Source organism: Nyctereutes procyonoides, unplaced genomic scaffold (assembly GCF_905146905.1).
Source record: "Nyctereutes procyonoides isolate TBG_1078 unplaced genomic scaffold, NYPRO_anot_genome, whole genome shotgun sequence".
In the NCBI taxonomy this organism is placed as follows: domain Eukaryota; kingdom Metazoa; phylum Chordata; class Mammalia; order Carnivora; family Canidae; genus Nyctereutes; species Nyctereutes procyonoides.
In genome coordinates, this window is record NW_026575035.1 from 12931642 (window position 1) to 12953942 (window position 22301).

At 37.7% G+C, this 22301-nt stretch overlaps 1 protein-coding gene and 1 long non-coding RNA gene across 6 annotated transcripts in view; one reads left to right on the plus strand and one right to left on the minus strand.

The window, feature by feature from the left end:
- LOC129505204 (uncharacterized) overlaps positions 1-18011 on the plus strand; it is a 42743-nt gene extending 24732 nt beyond the window's left edge. The window contains exon 4 of the long non-coding RNA XR_008663497.1: positions 16864-18011. This is a non-coding gene — a long non-coding RNA (uncharacterized LOC129505204). The remainder of the gene's footprint in view (positions 1-16863) is intronic.
- Positions 6861-22301, minus strand: part of SGK3 (serum/glucocorticoid regulated kinase family member 3) — a 133348-nt gene continuing 117907 nt past the window's right edge. For all 5 annotated transcript variants that reach the window (XM_055318156.1, XM_055318158.1, XM_055318159.1 and 2 more), the window contains exons 14-17: positions 20395-20490; positions 18020-18175; positions 14155-14244; positions 6861-9729 (exon numbers count right to left, since the gene is read on the minus strand). In XM_055318156.1, coding sequence (XP_055174131.1) covers positions 9559-9729; positions 14155-14244; positions 18020-18175; positions 20395-20490 — 513 coding nt within the window. In that variant the 3' untranslated portion in view covers positions 6861-9558. The remainder of the gene's footprint in view (positions 9730-14154; positions 14245-18019; positions 18176-20394; positions 20491-22301) is intronic.

Genomic DNA, 22301 nt, shown 5'->3' on the forward strand with positions numbered 1-22301 from the left:
TCAGTGGTCATAGATACAATGATCTTAAGTGTATGTTGTGTTCAGGACATCACATCTGTGCTTCATTTGAACATAGGGTTTCTGGGTCTGAATGAAGGGAGGCTATTGGTAATGAAATTGGTGAAAATCAGACTATTAAAGTGTTTGAAGTCCGTGACGATTATATAGGCAAAAAAGAAGCCATCAAAGTCTTTAACAGGAGAAACATGGTCAGATTTTTATGTTGGTAATCAATGCCTGCTGCCAGTGCGGAAGATGGGTTGGATAGAGAGTTAAAGATAATCAGTTTCTAGCTACTGAAATAGTCCTGAGAGATAGATGTATGGTCCAATCCAGGGCATTAGGAGTGAAATGAACTAGAGGGGATGGATTCTAGATTCTTGAAGATGTCACGCTGGACCTGGTGATCAGCCTGGGGGTGTTCTCAGGATGGGTGGATGCTGCTGCTCTCATGGAGACATGGAACCCCGAGGAGTAGGAAAATAACGTAAAGCTCATGTGAGATACTGTAAACCCTGACAGGCTCTTGGGACACCGATATATACAAGGATGAGGGCCACGTAAATCACAGCTTGGAGGCCATAAGCTTAAAAAAAAAAAAAAAAGAAAGAAAGAAAAAAAAAAAGCGAGAGATAAAGCCCCGGTGTCACTTGTGTAAAGCAGAGGTCCTGGGAGTGGATTCACTTTTGAGGAGGGGAAAGTGGAAATCGACATGGAAGCCTGCGTAAACGCATTAAATAAGAGAACGGGGGTAAAATTCTACAAGCGTTCCTACACTCCAGAGAACTCAAGGGCCGGTTCACCTCGAACAGGCGCGAGTCTCGTCTCCTCACCCTGGCCCCTCAGCAGAAAAACACCTCACAAAGCGGATAAAAGCGAATCCGACCTCACACCCTGGGACCCAGAAGCTCTCGCACTGCCTTCCGCAGCCTCTGGAACCAGGAGCCCTAGCCCAACAGCGAACACCACCCACGCCGCGCCTCACCCACCGAGCCCGCCAGTCAGGCGCTCCCTGGAGACCGACTCCCAGCAAGACCTCGCGCGCATGCGCGCACCTTTCCACCGTTGGCGGCGCGGGGGCTGCTGGGACTCCGCCCCCATCGGGCGGGTACCCGGCCCGTTCCTCCGCCCTCTTTAGTTAAATGACCGTCGCCCCCTCTCTGTGAGGCACAGAAATGGGAGAAAGCTAGATATGAAACTTTGCTTTTCGTTGTTTTCACAGGCCAGGGGTGTCTATGGGTTTTTGTTTGTTTTTATTTATTTATTTTTAAGATTTTATTTATTCATGAGAGACATAGAAAGAGACAGAGAGAGGCAGAGACACTGGCAGAGGGAGAGGCAGGCTCCACGCAGGGAGCCCGACGTGGGACTCGATCCCGGGACCCCAGGATCACGCCCTGGGCTGAAGGGAGCCGCTCAAGTGCTGAGCCACCCAGGCGTCCGTTTCTTCTGTTTTTAATTTACTGAAAACGCTCCTGCTGGGAATGCAAAATATAAGCAATTCGGAAAATATTTTGGGACTACCTCCAACGCGGAGTTACTCTAAGATCCAACAAGACCATGCCACACATTCTCTATTATACATAGATAATGAAAAGATTTAAAACCTATGCTCCCACAAAAACTTATACAGGAACGTTCATAGCCGAAATTGTAAACAACTGATAGTTAAATAAAACGGTATATCCCTACAATGGAATGTTATTTGCTTTAGAAAGGAATGAGGTACTAATACATGCTTCGACCCACGTGGATGAGCCTTGAAAATACTATGTAAAGTGAAAGAAGCCAGGTACAAAAGGCCAAATACTGGGCAGCCCGGGGGGGCTCAGCGGTTTAGCGCTGCCTTCAGCCCGGGGTGTGATCCTGGAGTCCCGGGATCGAGTCCCACGTCAGGCTCCCTGCATGGAGCCTACTTTTCCCTCTGCCTGTGTCTCTGCCTCTCGTTCTCTCTGTGTCTCTCATGAATGAATAAATAAAAATCTTAAAAGATGCCAAATACTACATGATTCCATCTTAATGAAATAGCTGGAATAGACAAATCTGTACAAAGTAGATCAGTGGTTTAGACTTGAGGGGAAATGAAATTGTGGTAAAATATATATGACACAAAATAAAATGAAATTCTGTACCCATTAAACAATAATTCCATTTACTCCCCATCCTTACCCCCTTCTTGATACCCCTGACAACCACCATTCCACTTTCTGTCTCCATGAATTTAACTACTCTAGGAACCTCATATAAATGGAATCCTATAGTACTTATTTCTTTCTTTCTTTTTTTTTTTTTACTTATTTCTTTTGACTAGCTTATTTCACTTAGCAAAATTTCCTTTCATGGATCATCCATATTGTAGCATAACAAAATTTCCTTCTTTTTCAAGACTAAATAGTATTCCATTGTATGTATCTATATCATTTTGTTTAACCACATAAGATTTCTTTTTGAGGTGATGAAGATGTCCTAAAATAGATTGTGGTGATAGTTGCACCACTCTGAATAAACTAAAAGTCAGGGAACTAGACACTTTATTTGTTTTTAAACTTTTTTACAGAGGGAGAAAGGAGGGGAGGGGCAGAGGGAGAATCTTAAGCAGGCTACACACCCAGTGCAGAGTCTGATGTGCAGCTCAATCTCACAACCCTGAGATCATGACCTGGGTTGAAATCAAGAGTCAGACACTTTACTGACTCAGCCACCCAAATGTGCACTTTAAATGGGTAGATTGTGTGGTATTTAAAAAAAATCTCAATAAAGCTGTTGCCAAAAAAACCTTAAAACTTATGCTGACTCATCCTCCATTAGAATTACTTGGTGCAATTATCAGTCCCACTGTATTGTGTGATTTGGGGAGGACCCAGGGAGTGGAGTGTTGGATCACTTTCTACAGAAAATAAATTGAAACCATTCTTTTTAACATTTACTAGGGTTGACAAAACAACTCAGTTTGTTTCTCTTGGGGAATATGATTTTTGTTAGTGATGAGGTGATGAAAATGCTTTGCTGAAGTAGAAATTAACTTGTAACAGCAAAAGGATGTTAAAACTGTCTTGTGGAGCATTTCTGTAGTTATGAATACTATTTTAGATGGGAAAAACCAGGCTATGGTCTGGTGATGGGCCTTATATTTTAAAGGAGAATCAATTCACAAAAAAGTACTCATATATTTTGAAGGCTTTTTTTTTTTTTAAGTCTTGAATAGTTAACCGTAACAATTCATTGCTATGACAAAGTAATAACGGAGCTTTATCTCAACCAAATCCAGTAAAACCTAATAGATTTTTATGCATTGAATACATTCTTTTAAATATATTAGACATAAGGGGCACCTGGATGGCTCAGTCAGTTAAGCATCCAACTCTTGATTTATATATAAAGATTATATTTATCTGAGTGAAAACATTAGCAGGGGGGAGGGCAGAGAGGGGACAGAGAAGTAGACTCCCTGCTGAGTAGGCAGTCTAATGCGGGGCTCATTCCGAGGACCCTGGGATCATGACCTGAACTGAAGGCAGATGCTTAACTGACTGAGTCACCTAGGCACCCCTAGGGACCTTAACATATTAATCATACTTGTTTTAAACTCCTGGTCTGATAATTCCAAAATCACTGCATTCTGATGCTTTCTCTTCAAATTGTGTGGGGTTTGTTTTTGCTTTCACCTTTTAGCATATCTTGTAATTTTTCTTGGTGGCCAGACATGATGTAGTGGGTGAAAGGAAGGTGCTATTAATAGATCTTTTAAAATGTGGTGATATGGTACGGTGGGAGCGGAAGTGTCTGTAATACTATGATTAGGTCTTTTAGTGATCCTATGCTTCTGGGAGAACTTAACAACTGTACTGTATTTCTTAGTTTTTTTTCTCCCCCATTAGGTGAGACAGGGTGGCTAGAATAGACTGAGGTTGGGTATTTCCCTTCTCCCATGAGTAAGACTTGAACTGACTGGAGTTTGGTACTTTCCTTCCTGTATATTAGGCTCTGTTAGGTTCTGTTTAACTAGCTTCTCCTAAAGGCAGTAGACCAGAATGTTATGAAGACCAGCATGCCCTGGCATTTTTGAAATGCTGGAAGCACAAGAGGACTTTTCTCCTATATATATATTTTTTTTCCTCCAATATTTGTGAGAAGGTGCTTGAGCTCTGGGAGGTCAATTTCACAAAACTGTGGGGGATCCCTATGACTTGCTCCCCCTGGACTTTTTAACTCTCAGTTGTTTACACTTAGCCTTTGGCAATTTGCTAATCTAGTTCAGATTTTCCAACTACTGCACTGGCTCCTGCAGTAGCTGAGTCTCTGCTCCAGTAAGTTGCAGCTTCTTATATTCACCTGTCTAGTGTTGGAGGTAGCAGTTTGCCCTGTGTCCTCCCTTTCCTTCTGTATCCAAGAAGAGTTGTTGATGATTCAGTCTGTTCAGCTTTTTACTTGGCAACTTCTAAGCTCCTTACAGGTGGAACTGGTAAATGTAAGTCGCTGTAATGCATTCCTGTGTACTAACATGGCTCAGGTTGGGCTGTTTTCACCTCTTCCCTTTTAGTTTTTCTTGGGCTCCAAATCCTGAATTCTTTCATATGTAATGTGGTTAAAATGGCTCAAATACTTTAAAATGGTAGAATTATGGATTATTTAAATTTTATTTTTTATTATATATGGCTTTGTCTTTCCTTTTAATATTTTTCACTGAGGTATAATTTTTTTAAAGAATTTATTTATTTATTCATGAGAGACACACACAGAGAGAGAGAGAAAGAGGCAGAGACAGGGAGCAGGGAGCCTGATGTGGGACTCGACCCCAGGATCATGCCCTGGGCCGAAGGCAGGTGCTAAACTTTACTCTGAGCCACCCAGGGATCCCACTGAGGTATAATTTATATAGAACAAATGTACAGCTCCTAAATGTTAAAGTTACATGAATTTTGACAAATACAACACTTTGCATTTTTTTTAAAAAATTGAGAGTGTGTGCACAAGTAGGTGGAGGGAGAGAATCTCAAGCAGACACCTTGCTGAGTGCAGAGCCTGACGAGGCACTTGATCGCATAACCCTGAGATCACAACATGAGCATAAATCAAGTCAGACAACTTAACCAACTGAGCCACCCAGGCACCCCCCCAAAGCTTTGCTTTTGGTATCTAATTGAGGCATATAGCTAGGGTTATCTTTCTGAAGTAAATAAGTATTAATGTTCAGCATCAACGTAACATTAACAAAGTAGGCTGTAATTTTTGTATTATTATTCCTATTACTGAGGCATAAGAGAAAAATTCAACAAAGCAAGGCTATATTAACTACTATCTTGAAAGAACTGAAGAAGTCCATCAGACTGAGATCACATTAGACTATTTGGGTAAGTCTGTTTTACTGCATATAAGCCTTCTGGATTCCAGGAGTTAACTAATAAACTGTAAAAACAATTGTTAATAACTCATTCTAGATTTTCCCACAGAAACTCAAAATTGAAGGGTAGATCTATGCTCCTTTTTTTTTTAATATTTTATTTATTCAGGAGAGACAAAGAAAGAGGCAGAGGCATAGGCAGAGAGAGAAGCAGGCGCCATCCAGGAAGCCTGATGTGGGACTCGATCCTGGGACTCCAGGATCACGCCCTGGGCCAAAGGCAGTGCTAAACTGCTGAGCCACCCAGGCGTCCCTAGATCTATGCTCCTTAATGACATGAAAATACTGAAAATATATTAGAAAGAAAAAAGATACATCTATGAGATATATTCCTGCAAAAGAGACTTTTCAGTAAAAACTTCCAAGTCACACTTGAACACAAGATTTGTAAAATCACCAAATGTAAATAAAATAAAATAAAATTACCAAAAATGTCTGGTTCTTCCAAAAAAGAGGGTTAGAGTGATATAATTTTTTTGTTTTATGCTATTAAGATGCATACAGTGTTCATCATTTTCAGTACAAAATGTAAAAATAACTTGTTTGTAGGATCTTTTTTTTTTAAAGATTTTATTTATTCATGAGAGACAGAGGAGAGAGAGAGAGAGAGAGAGAGAGAGAGAGAGAGGCAGAGACATAGGCAGAGGGAGAGGGAGAGGGAGAAGCAGGCTCCATGCAGGGAGCCTGACGTGGGACTCAATCCCAGGTCTCTAGGACCAGGCCCTGGGCTGAAGGCAGATGCTAAACCGCTGAGCCAGCCAGGCTGCCTTGTGGGGTCCTTTGATTGGCTACTTCACTGCTATAAATATCACCTTGAATTTATACGTCTCTGTAGGCTTTTTTGGTGTAATATTGCTTTAAATTATTCTCTACTATCTTGACTTCGGGTAAATTATTTTAAAGGTATACTCTGAGACAGCTATGTTTCTTTCTGAATTAACTCTATAAAAATGGGCATAATGTAAGGGAACAGTAAAATAAATATTTCTGCATAGGGGCCTTTTTAATTATTAAGGAATGTTTTTAAAGGAGTACAAATGGATGATTATGCAATATTGGTAAGACACCAAAAATGCTTAAAATAAACTCCCAAATGGAACGCTTTCAGGGAAATTAGCAATTTCTCTTAGTAGGTGAGTAAAGAAGAACAAAAATGGTAGAGAGGAAACCCAATCATATTTACAGCAGTGAATCCTTTTGAGCATCTGATCAAGCCATGTAGCATTCCCTGCCCCAAGTCGATTTCATTTACACTCAAAACTTGGCCTATCATTTCAAGGCACTCCAACCACATGAAACTCATGCATGTACTTTCATAATAAATAAACAATCATTACCTTGAGACATGGAATCTGTAAAAATCAACAAAAGTAAAAACTGACTTTAAAGGCAAGTGGCAGAAAATCCCACTTTAAAAATAGACCTACTTCCAAACTACATATATGAGGAATTAAGTTACTAATTTCAACACACTTTATTGAAAAATTCATTTTAATATCACCAAAATTTTTCCTATAATACTCCCACTTTTCATACAATATATGATGTACAAAAGAACAACTCAAAAAATATGTGTAAAGTTTTGTAATATTATGCCTGTGGATAATTACTAGTTACAGGTATTCTAAAAGAAACTGGTAATGTGAAGTTTTTAATGGTGACAAAATTTTACAGTAGTAAAGATTTCAAACATTTAAATCACTTTTTAAATGATTACCATTGCTAAAATTATATCCAAACAGTATTTATATATGCTCTGTAAGTATCTTAAGCTCAAAAATTATTTGGGCATATACAAATTTTTTAAAAGATTTTCTTTCTTTATTCATGAGAGACAGAGAGAGGCAGAGACACAGGCAGAGGGAGAAGCAGGCTCCATGAAGGGAGCCTGATATGGGACTTGATCCAGGGGCCCCAGGATCACACCCTGGGCCGAAGGCAGGTGCTAAACCACTGAGCCACCCAGGGATGTCTGGCATATACAAATTTTGAACAGAGAATCTGCTTCCTGTCTCTACATCATTTAGCACCTCTCCCCAGGTATACCAAAAGCTTGTAAATTTCAGTGTGTATTATGATGTAACAATGGCTGGGAAGCTCTTCACTGTACCATATGCAATAAAATAAGAGGTATGTATAACATGAAGAATGTTAGGGATTCTTCACTTAGACCTTTGAATTTATTTTGGCAATAGCCATGAAATAGTTTAACCATTTAAAGGGCACACTTTTCTTTTTTTCCTAAAAGACTTAGCATGCTATGAGAGAAAAAATAAACTTGAAACTTGGAAGAGGCTTTATTCCCTGAATAACATGTCAGCCTATGATAATCTAGATGATCTAATTTTTATGTGTGCCCAAATACTTAGGTAAAGTTTTATATTTTTAACCCTCACATATACAAATAATTCATTTTTGTAATGACTTTTATAAACCATTACCAATTTAAAATAATGACAGGAATTAGATGTTTAATAATCTTTTTTGCTAGTTTTATTATACTATAAGATTTGTACTTCTTGTGATTCAATAAACATCAGCATAATATTTTAAATTTGTTCTTAAAAATATACAATATTGCACTTTAATTTTTTGGCAGTTTAATTAAGGAGTGGCTGAGTAAAAAAAATCATACAAGAAACTAGTTTTTATTTTGCTTTATAATAAGCAAAGAGCTTTGTGTAAAAGCAGAACTTACAGTAGTGCCAAATAAACCAAATATTTACAGTGTTGCTATTAAAGTCTTACCTCTAAAGGAAGATTCAGTGTATTGGATGCAAATATTGTTAATCTAACAAAAGCACACTTCCCTCCCCCCATTCTGCAGGACATTTTTAAGCCAAAGGGTATTGGTGTGAAATGCTTTTGTAATTTCTTTCTCAGGAGATAATACATGGAAAGAATGCTTGCTCCTGAAGCATTTAAACTTGGTCCCTAAATATTCACAATGTCTCCTTCATGATTTGAAAAATCTCTACTCTAAGAAGCAGAATTCCAAGGCAAGCATTCTTTTTTAGTTTTCCTGTAGTTATTCTCTTTTATAATGACAAGTACACAGATGGCTTTTAGTATGATTTTAAGGTCAGTTTCCTATACTTTTTCTAAGACAAAAAAGATACTGACATTGCATCTGCCTGAACTATTTTTAACCTTTGTTACATCGTAGTGAAATATATATTTATATTATTTATACTGACCAAGAATTTGCTATTCTATTTTTTAATTCCCAATTAGGTCAAAACTCTAGAAAGCTCAATATTTTTCACTCATTAACAAATTAAACAGTTTTCAACAGCTGTTTGCAAAAGCAAATATTGAGATTTAGGCCTACTTAACATAAAGACCAGAAATAACATAAATAGAATGTATTTGTAATATAAATACATGACACAGAGACATTCATTTTTGGCATCACCTAAAAAAATCCAGTAGTACTTAATTACCCTTCAGATCTTTGGGAATATTTTAAACTTTCTAACTATTGAGCCTTTACTTTTCTTCCAAAGAAAAAATAATTCACAAATTTGAGTTGGTATTTCAAAAACAATGGATCTCCCCTTATTTCTTAATTTGATTTGCAGAATCAACACTTATTCAAAATGTTAACTTACAGCCCATGTGTTAATAACTATGCTTTTACATTTTAATCCTACCAAGAACTGATTATGTCAAACAATGACTTATCATGGAAAGATGTGGTTTCTTCTTAAACTTGACCACATACCAATTGCATAGTTCTGATCTGAAAACAAAGGTCAAAGTAGAGGGTTACAAAGGCATTAATGTATGTTAACCAAACTGAAATAGGCTGTCGAAATATAGTCTGTCTTGGGTAGATGTTAGTGTAAACTTAGTGGGAGAAACAGTCATCATTAGCAAAAAGTTTCTCTAAAAATAGGTTAATGCTGAGAACAACAGCTTTTAAAATTTCTGTTTAAAAATAAGCTTAATAAACAATACAAATTTTAATTCAAAACTTAGCTCTTTGAAATGCCCTATTTTCTTGCATACAGCAGAAAATACATTTTTTCATAGTTTTTAACATTACATGTAAAAATGAGGCACTAGTTAAACATATTTGAATATTCACACAAATAGGAGATTCAGTCTCATCTGTAGGCTTATATTTGCTCAATGGTTTCTGGATGGCAAATTGTTCACAAAAATAAATCTTCTGAAGGAGGTGCGTAAGAGAAGCCAACGAATGCATCATCTGCCTCCAGTACACTGGCGTTCACTATAGAATAGTCAGAAGACACACACACAGAATACGGAACTGTTTCTTCTGTAAACGCTGCATCAAAGTTCCTGATATCATCTGGTCCCGCCTGAAACATCAAAAACGCATTGTTAATTCACCTTAACTTTTTTTTCCCCCCACTAGTTTAGTATTTCATTAAAACCTCTTCATGAATTTATCTATTTATTCCTGGCAAGTTTAGATGCCTTCCTGCTTCACCATTTCTTTGAAACAATTTCTGCTTTTCCTTTCCAGAGTTTACAAGTTAGGTGAGGTTATCTGTCCTTTTAACAAAGTTCTTGTTGGACGTGCCAGGAGACAAGGGTGAGAAAGGCTAGCATAACAGAGTCCTCACCTATGTGAATTTGAGCCTCACGGGGCACCTGGTGGTTCATTGGTTGAGCATCTGCCTTTGGCTCAGGTCCTGATCCAAGGATCCCAGATCCGGTTCTGACTGTCCCGCATCAGGCTCCTCACAGGGATCCTGCTTCTCCCTCTGCCTGTGTCTCTGCCTCTCTCTGTATCTCTCTCATGAATAAATAAATAAAATCTTAAAAAAATGTATTTTGAACATCAGGCCCTACAACTGACTCCTTTTCTCTCTGCCCATCACCACTTCTAAATTTAGAAAAGAAGTCCAGGTAGGTTTTCAGGATGGCACTTTTCACTTGAGCTTCCATAAAATGCTTGCCTGTCTAGTTTCTGTACTCTGGGTAGGTGAAGCCTTTTTATGAAAGAATGAAGGGGTTGTAAATGAAACTGTGAAAGGTAACTCCTGTTGCGCTACAGAGGCCATTAAGCATTTGGTAAGGATACCTTAGCTTTAGGGACCGAATGAAGCAGGGCACCTGGGAAGTAAAGCATGGCAGCTGCTCGATGGCAGCAGTTCTTAATCTCCCTTTACAAATCAAACACAAGCTAACGGACTCTCCCCTTCCAATGTATTTGCAGATAAAAACTAACGTACTAATTCAAGTTACTCACTCTTAGAGCTCATCCCTGAAATCTCTAGGTTATCTCTGCTCTAAGGGGAGGGAATCCTTAGCATGTCAAGGTCATCATGCCTGACCGAGGTGAACAGACAAGGATCCAGGGCAGATATTCTAAGACGAGGATACAGTTAGCATGGTGGGTCTACAAAGAGCAGAGCACAGACAAGAGAACCCCAGAATGCTAGATCCCTCAACTGAGAAATTCCTCCTCCACAGAGAAGAAAGAATGCTAGAAGTTGTATTTATGTATATATAAAAAAATGTTGTCAAATTCTTATATGTAACCTTGGGAGGATGGGCTCTGGAGTAAAACTAAGGTTTGAAATTTGCTAGCTTCCTTGCTTCCTTCCTTCCTTTATTCTAGCTTTAATGTTCTTTTTTTAATAAACTACCCTATCTCTGTGAGCTTCTTTTTACTTCTGTAAGTAAGAATAGTACCACCTACTGTTAAGGTTGTTGTAAAGGATCTGATGTGTTAAATACATAAAATTCTCAGAATCTGACACGAAGAAGGTACTCAGTAAATGATGGCAAATGTTCTTTTACTTGACTTTATAGATATTTATAAATGCCCTTATGGCTCATGGCTAGTACTGACAGGGACAATACTGTATTATGTTAAGAGTGAGGGGGGGCTCTCTCTTCTAAGAGCCTGGGCTCAAATTCTATTTCTTCAACTTTAAACTCTGGACAAGTTATTTAACCTTTTCTGTACCTAAGTTAACTCATCCATATTATATGGAAAATAGTAGTACTATTTCATAGAATTGCTGTTCTATGAAGCAGGCTCCATGCAGGTTTAGATAAAAGGATGCAAATACTGAGAACAGAGTATATGAAAACATCTACTTTATTATACTCTAAAGCTTTCTGATCTTTGTTAATCTCTTAAGTGAAAAATGGTAACATGTTAGTCTATCAGTGAGTTTGAACATCTTTTCATATATTTAAAAGCTATCTGTAATTTACTTTTCTGTAACTGAATATTTTGTGTCTTTTGTCCATGTTTTTAGCAGTCATTGGTCTTTTTTTTTTCTCATTGACTTATAAGAATGCTTTATGTGTTAAAGAAATCTTCCTCAGTTAATTTGCAGTGTTCTTTTTTTCTTTCTTACCACATAGACATTTCTAAATTTAATGTGGCCAAATTTACCTATTCTTCTCCTGTGGCTTCTTGGTTGTAGATCTTGCTTTAAAAAATTAATTATTCTGGGGATCCCCGGGTGGCTCAGCAGTTTGGCACCTACCTTCGGCCCAGGGTGTGATCCTGGGGTCCCAGGATCAAGTCCCACGTCAGGCTCCCTGCATGGGGTCTGCTTCTCCCTCTGCCTGTGTCTCTGCCTCTCTCCCTCTCTGTCTCTCATGAATAAATAAATAAAATCTTAAAAAAATTAATTATTCTTAAAAGATCGGGGATCCAAATGGAGGTATCTGACTCTGAAGTCAACATTATTTCCATTTCCAGTACTGCTTAGGAGTACGTCTCTTTAACGTGCCTGATGACATATTTATTTGGGGATAACTAAACTCAGGAAGACATTCGAGATAAAAAGAATCTGAGTAGACTAAATATTTTCCTGAAGTGATTTCCTTATTCTGCACTAATACTGAAAAAGTATGACATGAATTCCATAACACCAAAAACTTTAAATAAAAGAAAAAAAAATTCACCTATGATCCTGCAACCCCAAATCAATCTTGGTTTATATTATTTTTTTTCAATCTTGGTTTATATTATAATCTCTCTAGTCCTTATACATTATTTTACTGCTATAATAGCATATCACAAAAATTGCCATGTTTTTTATTTGATATTCTAAGGATTATCACGTTTTTATTTAAACATTATAAAGATTTTCTAAGGGCCCACTCCTTGTTATATTTATTATTATTGCCATTCACTTAACAAGAAATGACAAACAAACATAAAAAAGCATAGAAAGAATAGTGATTTTGGAATGCGGAACAGATTTGAATCCTTGCTCTGGTACTTTTTAATCCAGCTCTGGGACATCTCTGACCTTCCATTTCTCCATTTATAAAACATGTATAATAAAGATAGTAATGGTAGTAACTTGATAGCATGAGGAATAAATTACACTGTAACACATAAAAGTATATATGCATATATATATATATATATCAATAGTAACATCATTATTGGCTTTTTCTGTATTTATTTCCCCATTTTTCTTTTTCTTTTTTTTTAAAGATTTATTTATTTATGATAGACATAGAGAGAGGCAGAGACACAGGAGGAGGGAGAAGCAGGCTCCATGCCGGGAGCCCGACGCAGGACTCGATCCCGGGACTCCAGGATCGCGCCCTGGGCCAAAAGCAGGCGCTAAACCGCTGAGCCACCCAGGGATCCCCCCAAATTTTCTTTAAAAAAAAAAAAGATTTTATTTACTCATTCATGAGAGGGACAGAGAGAGAAGCAGAGACACAGGTAGCGGGAGAAGCAAGCTCCATGCAGGGAGCCCAATGTGGGACTCAATCCTGGGACCCTGGGATCACAACCCCAGCCAAAGACAGACTCTCAACCACTGAGCCACCCAGATGCCCATTTTCCCCAAATTTTCAACATTGTTAATATTGTGAACAGATCTTTGATGAAGCTTTCCTCTTTAAAAAAAAAAATGACATAAAATGTTCCCATCAGTTGATTTAACAAGTTACACTAACATGAACATTTTATTTTCCCAAAAGGGATCTAACAATTTATATTACCATTAATAATGTTTGCTTGTGTCTGGCTATATATCAATCTAGAAAAAAGGGGCACACTGAGGGTGACTCAGTGTTTGAGCATCTGCCTTTGGCTCAAGTTGCGATCCCGAGGTCCTGGGATCGAGTCTCACATGGAGCTCACCACAGGGAGCCTGCCTCTGCCTGTGTCTCTGCCTCTCTCTGTATCTCATGAATAAGTAAATAAAATCTTTAAAATAAAACTAGAAAAAAATGTGCATTAATGTTAAACTGTTGATTTATAGCATGAGACACTTCAAAGTTACTTTAATTTGCATATTTTTTAATCTAATGAGCTCATCCCTTTCTTAACCATGGGATGATTCAAAGAAACACACTTCATAATTACTATGCTAAAAAATACTTCTACCGCTATAACTACAATTTTACTGGTCATCTTAAAGTTATCAGTGTACGAGACAACCCTGAGACACATATTTTACAAATACTTAGGTACTGGGATCCCTGGGTGGCGCAGCGGTTTGGCACCTGCCTTTGGCCTAGGGCACAATCCTGGAGACCCGGGATCGAATCCCACGTTCGGGATCCCAGTTCATGGAGCCTGCTTCTCCCTCTGCCTGTGTCTCTGCCTCTCTCTCTCTCTCTGTGTGACTATCATAAAAAAAAATAAACAAACAAACAAAAAAAAAACAAAAAAACTTAGGTACTGATTCTATTTCATTCACATCAGGTTTTGAGATCTATTGCTAAAATTATGAGTTACAGTTCTACATTTCACTACTTTAGAAAACAAGATTTGGATATATACTTACCACATTAGGATTAAATGGTGGTGGAATCCTCTTTTGTACAAGATCAGTCCAGCTGAGTGATTCAAAAAAAGGATGATTCTGAATTTCAAGCTAGAATGTTAAAGAAATATTTTATTAATGTTGAAAAATAAAATTCAGTGCTCACTGAAGAATTAATGAAGCCAAATCATTACCCTCTGTCCCTCAATTCTTTTTAGGTACATGTTTCTGGTATTCATGAGGCAAGATGGTATAGTGGAGAGACTACCAGAGCAGACATAAAAGACGGTTATACAGAATGACCAACTCAAGTTATATCCTCTTCACAGTCATAATTCTTCATAGGTAAAACAGAGTTAACATTTCTGTCCTAGAATCTTCACACACTATTTTAAGGACTAGTGGAAAAAAACATAAATAAGACCTATGAAAAGAATTAAGGCATGAGGAGCCTGGGTGGCAGTCAGTTAAGCGTCCAACTCTTGGTTTCAGCTCAGGTTGTGATCTCAGGGTCATGGGATTGAGTCCTGCATTGGGCTCTGCACACAGCATGGAGTTTGCTTAAGATTCTCTCTCCTGGGACACCTGGGTGACTCAGTGGTTGAGTGTCGGCCTTCGGCCCAGGGTGTGATCCCAGGGTCCTGGGATCAAGTTCCGCCAGGCTTCCTGCATGGAGCGTGCTTCTCTCTCTGCCTATGTCTCTGTCTTTCGTGAATAAAAAACAAAACAAACAAACAAAAAAAAAACGATTCTATCTCCTGCTCTCTCTGCCCCTCCTCTCCATGCTCTCTCTCTCAAATAAAGAAAAGAACAAGGCACTATATAGAAACAAAGAATTGTAATTGTTATCTGAATGGCAGAGGTAAAAAAGAAGTAAGGTAAGTTTTTTACACAGTGGGGCAGAGGTAAAATCAAGGTGATGAGCTATTGTACCAAAAAATAAAAAAAAATTTCACTCTGGATTAGTATTATCAAAAGCTGGCACAGTACTGATTCCAGTTATTTTCCATACAAGGTGACACACAAGAGTGTATAAAGTAGAATCCAAACTAGTTTGGTGGGTTTAAAAAGAGTTTCTGGAGGTGAAATAACATTTGATCAAAAATTAGAGAACATTCCAGGGAGAATATGAAGGCCCTTAGGTGACAAAGAGATTAGTTTGATCAAGAAAATGAGAGTCAAATACTGCTGAAGTACAGGGAAGGAGTGGGACAGTAACACAAGGGGAAGCTAAGAGGTAAACAGGCCGTATCATATTGGGTCTACGTTAAAAACTTAGGGTTTTATTCTAGGATTCTGAGAAGCCATCAGGGAGCTTTGGAGTGTTACAAATACGGGGGATCTTTGGTTTGTTTTTTAAGACCACTCTAATAGTAATAAGGAAATGGACTGAAATAAGCCATGAACAGATTAAGAAAGAGAAGTTATTGCTGTGGCCAAACACAAGTTGAAAATGGTAGGGGTTCCTGTCTGGCTCAGTGAGTGGAGCATGAGACTCTGGATCTCCGGGTTGTGGGTTTGGGTCCCACACTGGATGCAGAGATCACCTAAAAATAAAATTTTTTTTTAAAGATTTTATTTATTTATTCATGAGAGACACACGGTGGGGGGGGGGCGTGGGCAGAGACACAGGCAGAGGGAGAAGCAGGCTCCATGCAGGAAGCCCGATGTGGGACTTGATCCCGGGTCTCCAAGATCACACCCCAAAGGCAGGCGCTAAACCGCTGAGCCACCCAGGGATCCCCTAAAAATAAAATCTTAAAAAAAAATTGGAAATGGTAGAAAAAAAGTAGTTGCAGAGGAAGCAGATAAGTGTGTGGATATGGGAAGATTTAGGAGGCAAATACAACAGGATCTGGCTGGTGGTGAATATGGAAGTAAGGTAGAAAGAGGAGTCAAAGAATGACTCGGATTTGTAACCTGAGGCACACAAAAGGAAAGTGGGAAGAGTCCAATTCTGCACATGCTATGTTTGAGGTTCTCTCCAGAAATCTGAAGGGTGGTGTTGAATAAGCAGATATCCTCTGAGTCTCAAGTTCAGAAGAGAGGTCTGGACTGGAGTTATAAATGTGTCAGATATAGACACACAGATAACCAAAGCCATTGGGCCAAATAAGACTGTCTAGGAAGAGAGCACAGAAGAAGGAAAGAAGGTTTCGGACAACCACAAGGAACCAGGACACTCAACCATCAGGTTGAAGAAAGGAGCTTTATACAAGACATTATGGAAGAGGGCCCAGAAATACAGAAAGGAAAGCACAAGATGACTGTCAGCTCTTGCAGAAGCCTGTGGAAAAGAGTGTTAGAAGTTTAGATGCTGCTGAGAAGGCAAGCCAAGGAATAGAGGAATTCAGCAATTCTAAGTAGCTATTTTTGGTAAAATGAGAAAGAAATGAATACAGAAACTTTTAACAAGTTTGGCTGTGAAAGGAAAAAGTATTACTTGGCAGGAAAGCATAGTTGAGGGGTTTTGGTTTAAGAAGCAAGAGACTTGATAATGTTTAATAATTGATTGGAAGGACCCCTAACAAAAGAGAACAGTTATGTGCTTTGAAAAAAAGCACACACAGGGTTTCTGCAAGGAGTCAGGATCCAGTGCAGAGGTGGAAACTGGCCTTTTCCACTATACTAGATAGAAGGAAACAATAGTGAGCAGGTGTGTGTAGGTCTACAAATCTGACAGCGAGGCTGAAGTAGTTCTGCTCTGCTGATTCTATTTTCCCTATTTAGCAGCCCAGAAGATGACAACTGGACTCACCCAGGGCTGTGATGTCTGCCAGTGAGCTCCATAAAAGGACCAAGGGGCAAGAAGGTGTGAAGTATTAACAAGACCAAGTGGAACAATGGACTATGGAATGAATCCAAGCTGGATGGAAAACTGTTGCAGAGTGATCTACTGAACTGTGTAGAGTGTGGAGGGAAAGAGCAGTAGCGGACAAGTTTGCTATTCACAGTTCAAATTCACAACCAATAAACAGTTCCCAAGAATATATGAGAAATGTAAAAGTTCATGTTCCTCAATAGTGCATGAATTTACTGACACGTGAACATAACATCTGTAGCTATACAAGCAATTTAATTATCCCAATTTTTTTAAAAAGATTTTTTAGGGACACCTGGGTGGCTCAGCAGGTTGAGCCCATCTGCTTTCTGCTCAGGGCAGGATCCTGGGGTTCTGGGATCGAGTCCCCCATCATGCTCCCTGCATGGAGTCTACTTCTCCCTCTGCCTGTGTCTCTGCCTCTCTCTGTGTCTCTCATGAATAAATAAATTAAAAAAATATTTTTAATTTTTAAGGAATAGCTACATCTAACTGGGGCTCAAACCCACAACCCCAAGATCAAGAGTCACATGCTCCATTGGCTTAGCCAGCCAGGAGCCCCTAGTTACCTTGATTTTTTAAAAAACCAAATCTGTAGATTTTAGAATTACCTCAGGGAGATATCACCAAATTCTCAGAAGAAAAAAGTTATTAAATAATAGTTCAAGGCAAAAGGCATTACCTCATGCAGACAGGAGGCACTTAATAAATTCTTAAGTACAATGACTTCAAAGTTTAGGCAATCAAAAAATGCATGCCACACATTTTTTAAAAAGAAGGGAGGGAAAATTCTTAACAAAAATCAAATAAATAATGGGGTGTGAGAGCAGGATGGAAGAGTGAGGAGAGGCTCAAACTGTTAAGAAGATCAAATGAAAAACTGCCTGTGTAAGTGCTTCAAACCCTATAAAAATACTGGTGAGAACCGCTGGGACAAGCATGCTTCTTTTCTATGGTGGTATTTAAGAGCTGTATTCATCCCAGTAAATGCCACATAAAATAAGAATTTGTCTTCCAATCTAAAATAAGCTGAAATAAAGTGAGTACTGGGAAGGATGTACATACAAAGTCTTCTTTGGCACCAAGTCGATTTTGCCTATCCTTTTCTAGGAGTTCTTCCAGAATGGACCAGGCTGTGAGGCTCACTCCTGGCCTCAAACTCAGAGGCTTGTGAAGAATATTGTCATACATTTCAGCAACATCTCGGCAATAAAAGGGAGGCTGGCGGGGGGGGAAAAGGAAAATAAAGTTAATGTTAATTGAAGTATGCCAAAATGTGGTTAAAAGAGTTGGATTTGGCCTTGATCTACAGAGATCAGTTGGGGTCTGGACAGTTCTAGAAATGCAGAGGCCTCTGTAGATCTGCAGTGTGTGGTCTCCAATGTGAAGATGTGTGTGGTCTCCGTGTTTTAAAACCCAGCACGATGTAGCACCCAATATGTGTTCACTGAATGTTAAAGAACACCCTGCAGGCAGGTAGGTGTAAACTGTGTAAAACTTGTAATAGTATATTTTAGAAAAAACCACCAACCTCATCAAAAGTATAATGAAAGAATTACTGCACACAGATTCAACACAGCTCAAACATTAAATAATTTATTGAGACCTGGGAATATGTGAATTAAAAGAGATTTCCAGTAGAGATGGGAGACCTGAAGATTGCACTCCTTACTAAGTACTTGTGGTAATGGCAGCATTAAGGGTGCACCCTGCTGAATTACAATTCTATTGTTACAGCCTAAAGACTTGTACAACATGAGGATTAGTCAGTTAATCATCGAGTTAACTTTTAAACTAAAAATAATTTTTAAAGTTAAGGCAAGTTATATAGCTTGTCATTTTCTTTTTTATAGGAAAGAAAAAGCGTTTTCACTTTTTAAAATCAAACTTTATTTTTAAATAGTTAATATAAGTGTCCTTAGTGAAGTATATGTTTCAAATGTTCCCTTTTAAATTAACTGCACTTTATATACAATGACATTATTTTCCACTTTCATAGTCCTCTAAAGAAATTTAAAGGACTCAGAAATATCAGGATAGTAAATACCCAGCACTTAAAAAAAGTAAGATATATCAGGTATTCCAAGTCACTAGCATAACCGGAAAAAGAAATCTTTTAATAAGCAAGGGTAAAGAAGAGACAATGTTGATTGTCATAGGAATCTATCATGCAAAATTAGCAACATAAGACAAATGCTCTAACATGTACCTCATGTGTTGGATTTCACCGAGAGCTCCTGTTTTCAGAGGGAAAAAAAAAACCCCACACAAAGCAAAAAGCCAAACAAGAAACCCAAACCCCAACGCAGGTCTCAGCTGATGCTGGTATTTAGATGAGTGTGGGCAGCAGCATGGATGATGAGTTCATGGTCCCCACCATGAGGCTGCTGGACACTTATGGAATCCAAAAAGGACTCTAGAAATTAAATATCTCAAAAAAGTACAGAGAAAAAAATGTATTGTCCCTATAAGAATATGTAAACTAACAGAAGTGCCAAAATTGTTTGCTTTTGGGTGGAATGATGTATTTTTTTAAGTTTATTTTTTTAGTAATCTCTACACCTAATGTGAGGCTCGAACTCAAGACCCTGAGATCAAGAGTTGCATGCCACCAAATGAGCCAGTCAGGCACCCCTGACTGGAATATTAATGTAGTAAAACAACTTTACACATTAATCAGAAGCACTGGTTAGCTTTATGCGTCTTCAATTAATAAAAGCTGGGGTAAATTATTTCATAGTGAACATTCCTTTTTTTTTTTTTTTTTTAAAGATTTTATTTATTTATTCATGAGAGACACACAGAGAGAGAGGCAGAAACATAGGCAGAGAGAGAAGCAGGCTCCATCCAGGGAGCCCGACATGGGACTTGATCCCGGGACTCCAGGATCATGCCCTGGGCCAAAGGCAGACACTTAACCGCTGACCCACCCAGGTGTCCCGAATATACCTTTTTTTGCAAAAAAATCTTCCAGATGTGTTTACAGTAAAGGGAATGGAAGGTTCCCAATGGGGGAAAAAGTGGAGGAACAGTGTATTAATCCTATAAAAATAAAATACAAGGCAAAACCCAAAAGATAGGATCTTCTAATAAATACAAAATCTTTTTCTTTCCATCTTTTTGAAATTGGGCAGAATGCCTAAGAATGATGATTGGGGTAAACTGTATGGAAGTGAATAATATTATTACAGCTAGTGTTTATTTCTAAAAAATGCAAGTGGGATGAGAATACCTGATTAGTGTAAGTAGTGATTAGTATGACAGAGAAATAATTACATTAAGAGAGCAGTAACAAAGGAGAAGTTTTTTCTTTTGTGCATATCCCTAAGGGACTTTGAATTCACTTAACCAGGTCACTAGAGTCCTTGGGATTATTAAAAAAAGAGAAAACTCAAAGCAATGAAAACATACTAGAATAATGAAAAAGCAGAAATACATACCAATCCATACAGCATTTCATATAGAACAGCACCAAGGCACCACCAATCTACAGTATTGTCATAGGGCTGTTTTCTGATTACTTCAGGAGCAAGGTACTATAGAAAACATTAAATATTTGAGCAACTCAACAAACAACTCACAATACAATTTAGAAATAATTAAGAAATTTAACAAATTTAAGATGTTACTATGATGCTAAAAACATATTATCTAGATTTTAAATTGGTTGGGTATTGTTATTCTATACCAGCAGTTCTCAGACAGTAGTACTCTTCAGAATCATGTGGCACATTTTTCAAACTACACAAATTCAAGCACAAACTGTGATGCAATTTAGACAAATGGAAGAAGACAACAAATGCAGAAATCTGTAATACTATGTAAACTGAGTACTGGGATGGGGGGCGGAGAGAGTCTTTCACAAGATTAATTTATTTTAGAAATTCCTCTAGTCATTACCCATAATTGTTTCTCTTGAAGAAAGAATTTTTAATGTGGCAATTATAATCTATTTTTTCCTTCAGTTAAAGACAAAAGAATGTGGATTTTGTATTAGAGAATTATTCTCTAACATATTATTTAGAAAAGTCGTGCAAGTTATTAGATGGCTATGCACATTTTATTTGTAACACATTTAAACATCATCATAATTTCACACACGTAAAACAGTGAATCTGAATTCGGGATTCCAAAGTATGTATTTTCTCTTACCAAATGAAATTAGAAAATGATTTCTTAAGCTTTTTAAAAAAATTTGTGATCCAAAGAAATGGCAAAACATATTAAAAGGGTTTAGTAATTTCTGATTATCTTTAAATTTAGAGGACCCAAAAAACTTGTGTTTCCCCTCTAAAAACTATAGGACTTAAAGATTTGGTTAACTACAAAATCAATATATGTTCACAAAAAAATGTTTCTTTATGCACAAACCAAAATAGAATGGTCACAAATATACATATTAGAAAAAGGAAGAAAATAAAACATTTCAAAGTATTTTTACTTTTAATTTTTTTAACTTTTCTGATCTTGATTAAAAGTCTCATATGAGGCACTTTATCACACATTTCAACATGATATCTGCAATTACTCTACAATAAAGATTTAATACTACCTGGCATCTAAGATCATTATAAATACATTAAAACTAGCATAGTTTAAAATAAACTAAATGTGTGTATGTGTATAGTGAGAATAATAAGGCTTTAAGATAACTTTTAAGAAATAATGATTACTGTCTCAAATAGAAGGATACATTTTCTGCTAGCTAATAACATGATTAGAGAATGGGATGTTCTGATTAATTCTGACTTGTGATTTTCTTTCACCCACCCACTGCTTCACTTCCTTCTGTCAAATAAATACTTAATTTTATTATAAAATATTTTCATCATATAGAAAAAGAGAAAATAGAAACCAATATAGCCACCAGTAAATACAGGCAATGTCAATATTTTGCCATATTTGCTTTAGCTTATTAAAAAAAAAGCTTTAGATATTCATATACTATGCAATTTACTCCTTTTATTTATTTTTTAAAGATTTATTTATTTATTCATAAAAGAGAGAGGGAGAGACATAAGCAAATAGAGAAGCATGCTCCCTGCAGGGAGCTCGATGTGGGACTCATCCCTGGACCTGGGATCATGCCCTGGGCTGAGCCACCCAGGCATCCCAATTTACTCATTTTAAAGTGAGTAATTCAATGGCTTTGGGATATTTAAAGAGTGGTGGTATAAACATTACCACAATTTTAGGACATTTTTCACTGCTGATTTTTTAATTTTTTTTAAAGGATAAGAAATATAATCAAATGCTTTAAGAAGTATAAGGTATACTTTTAACATTAAAAACAGGTAAGTAGGGATCCCTGGGTGGCGCAGCGGTTTGGCGCCTGCCTTTGGCCCAG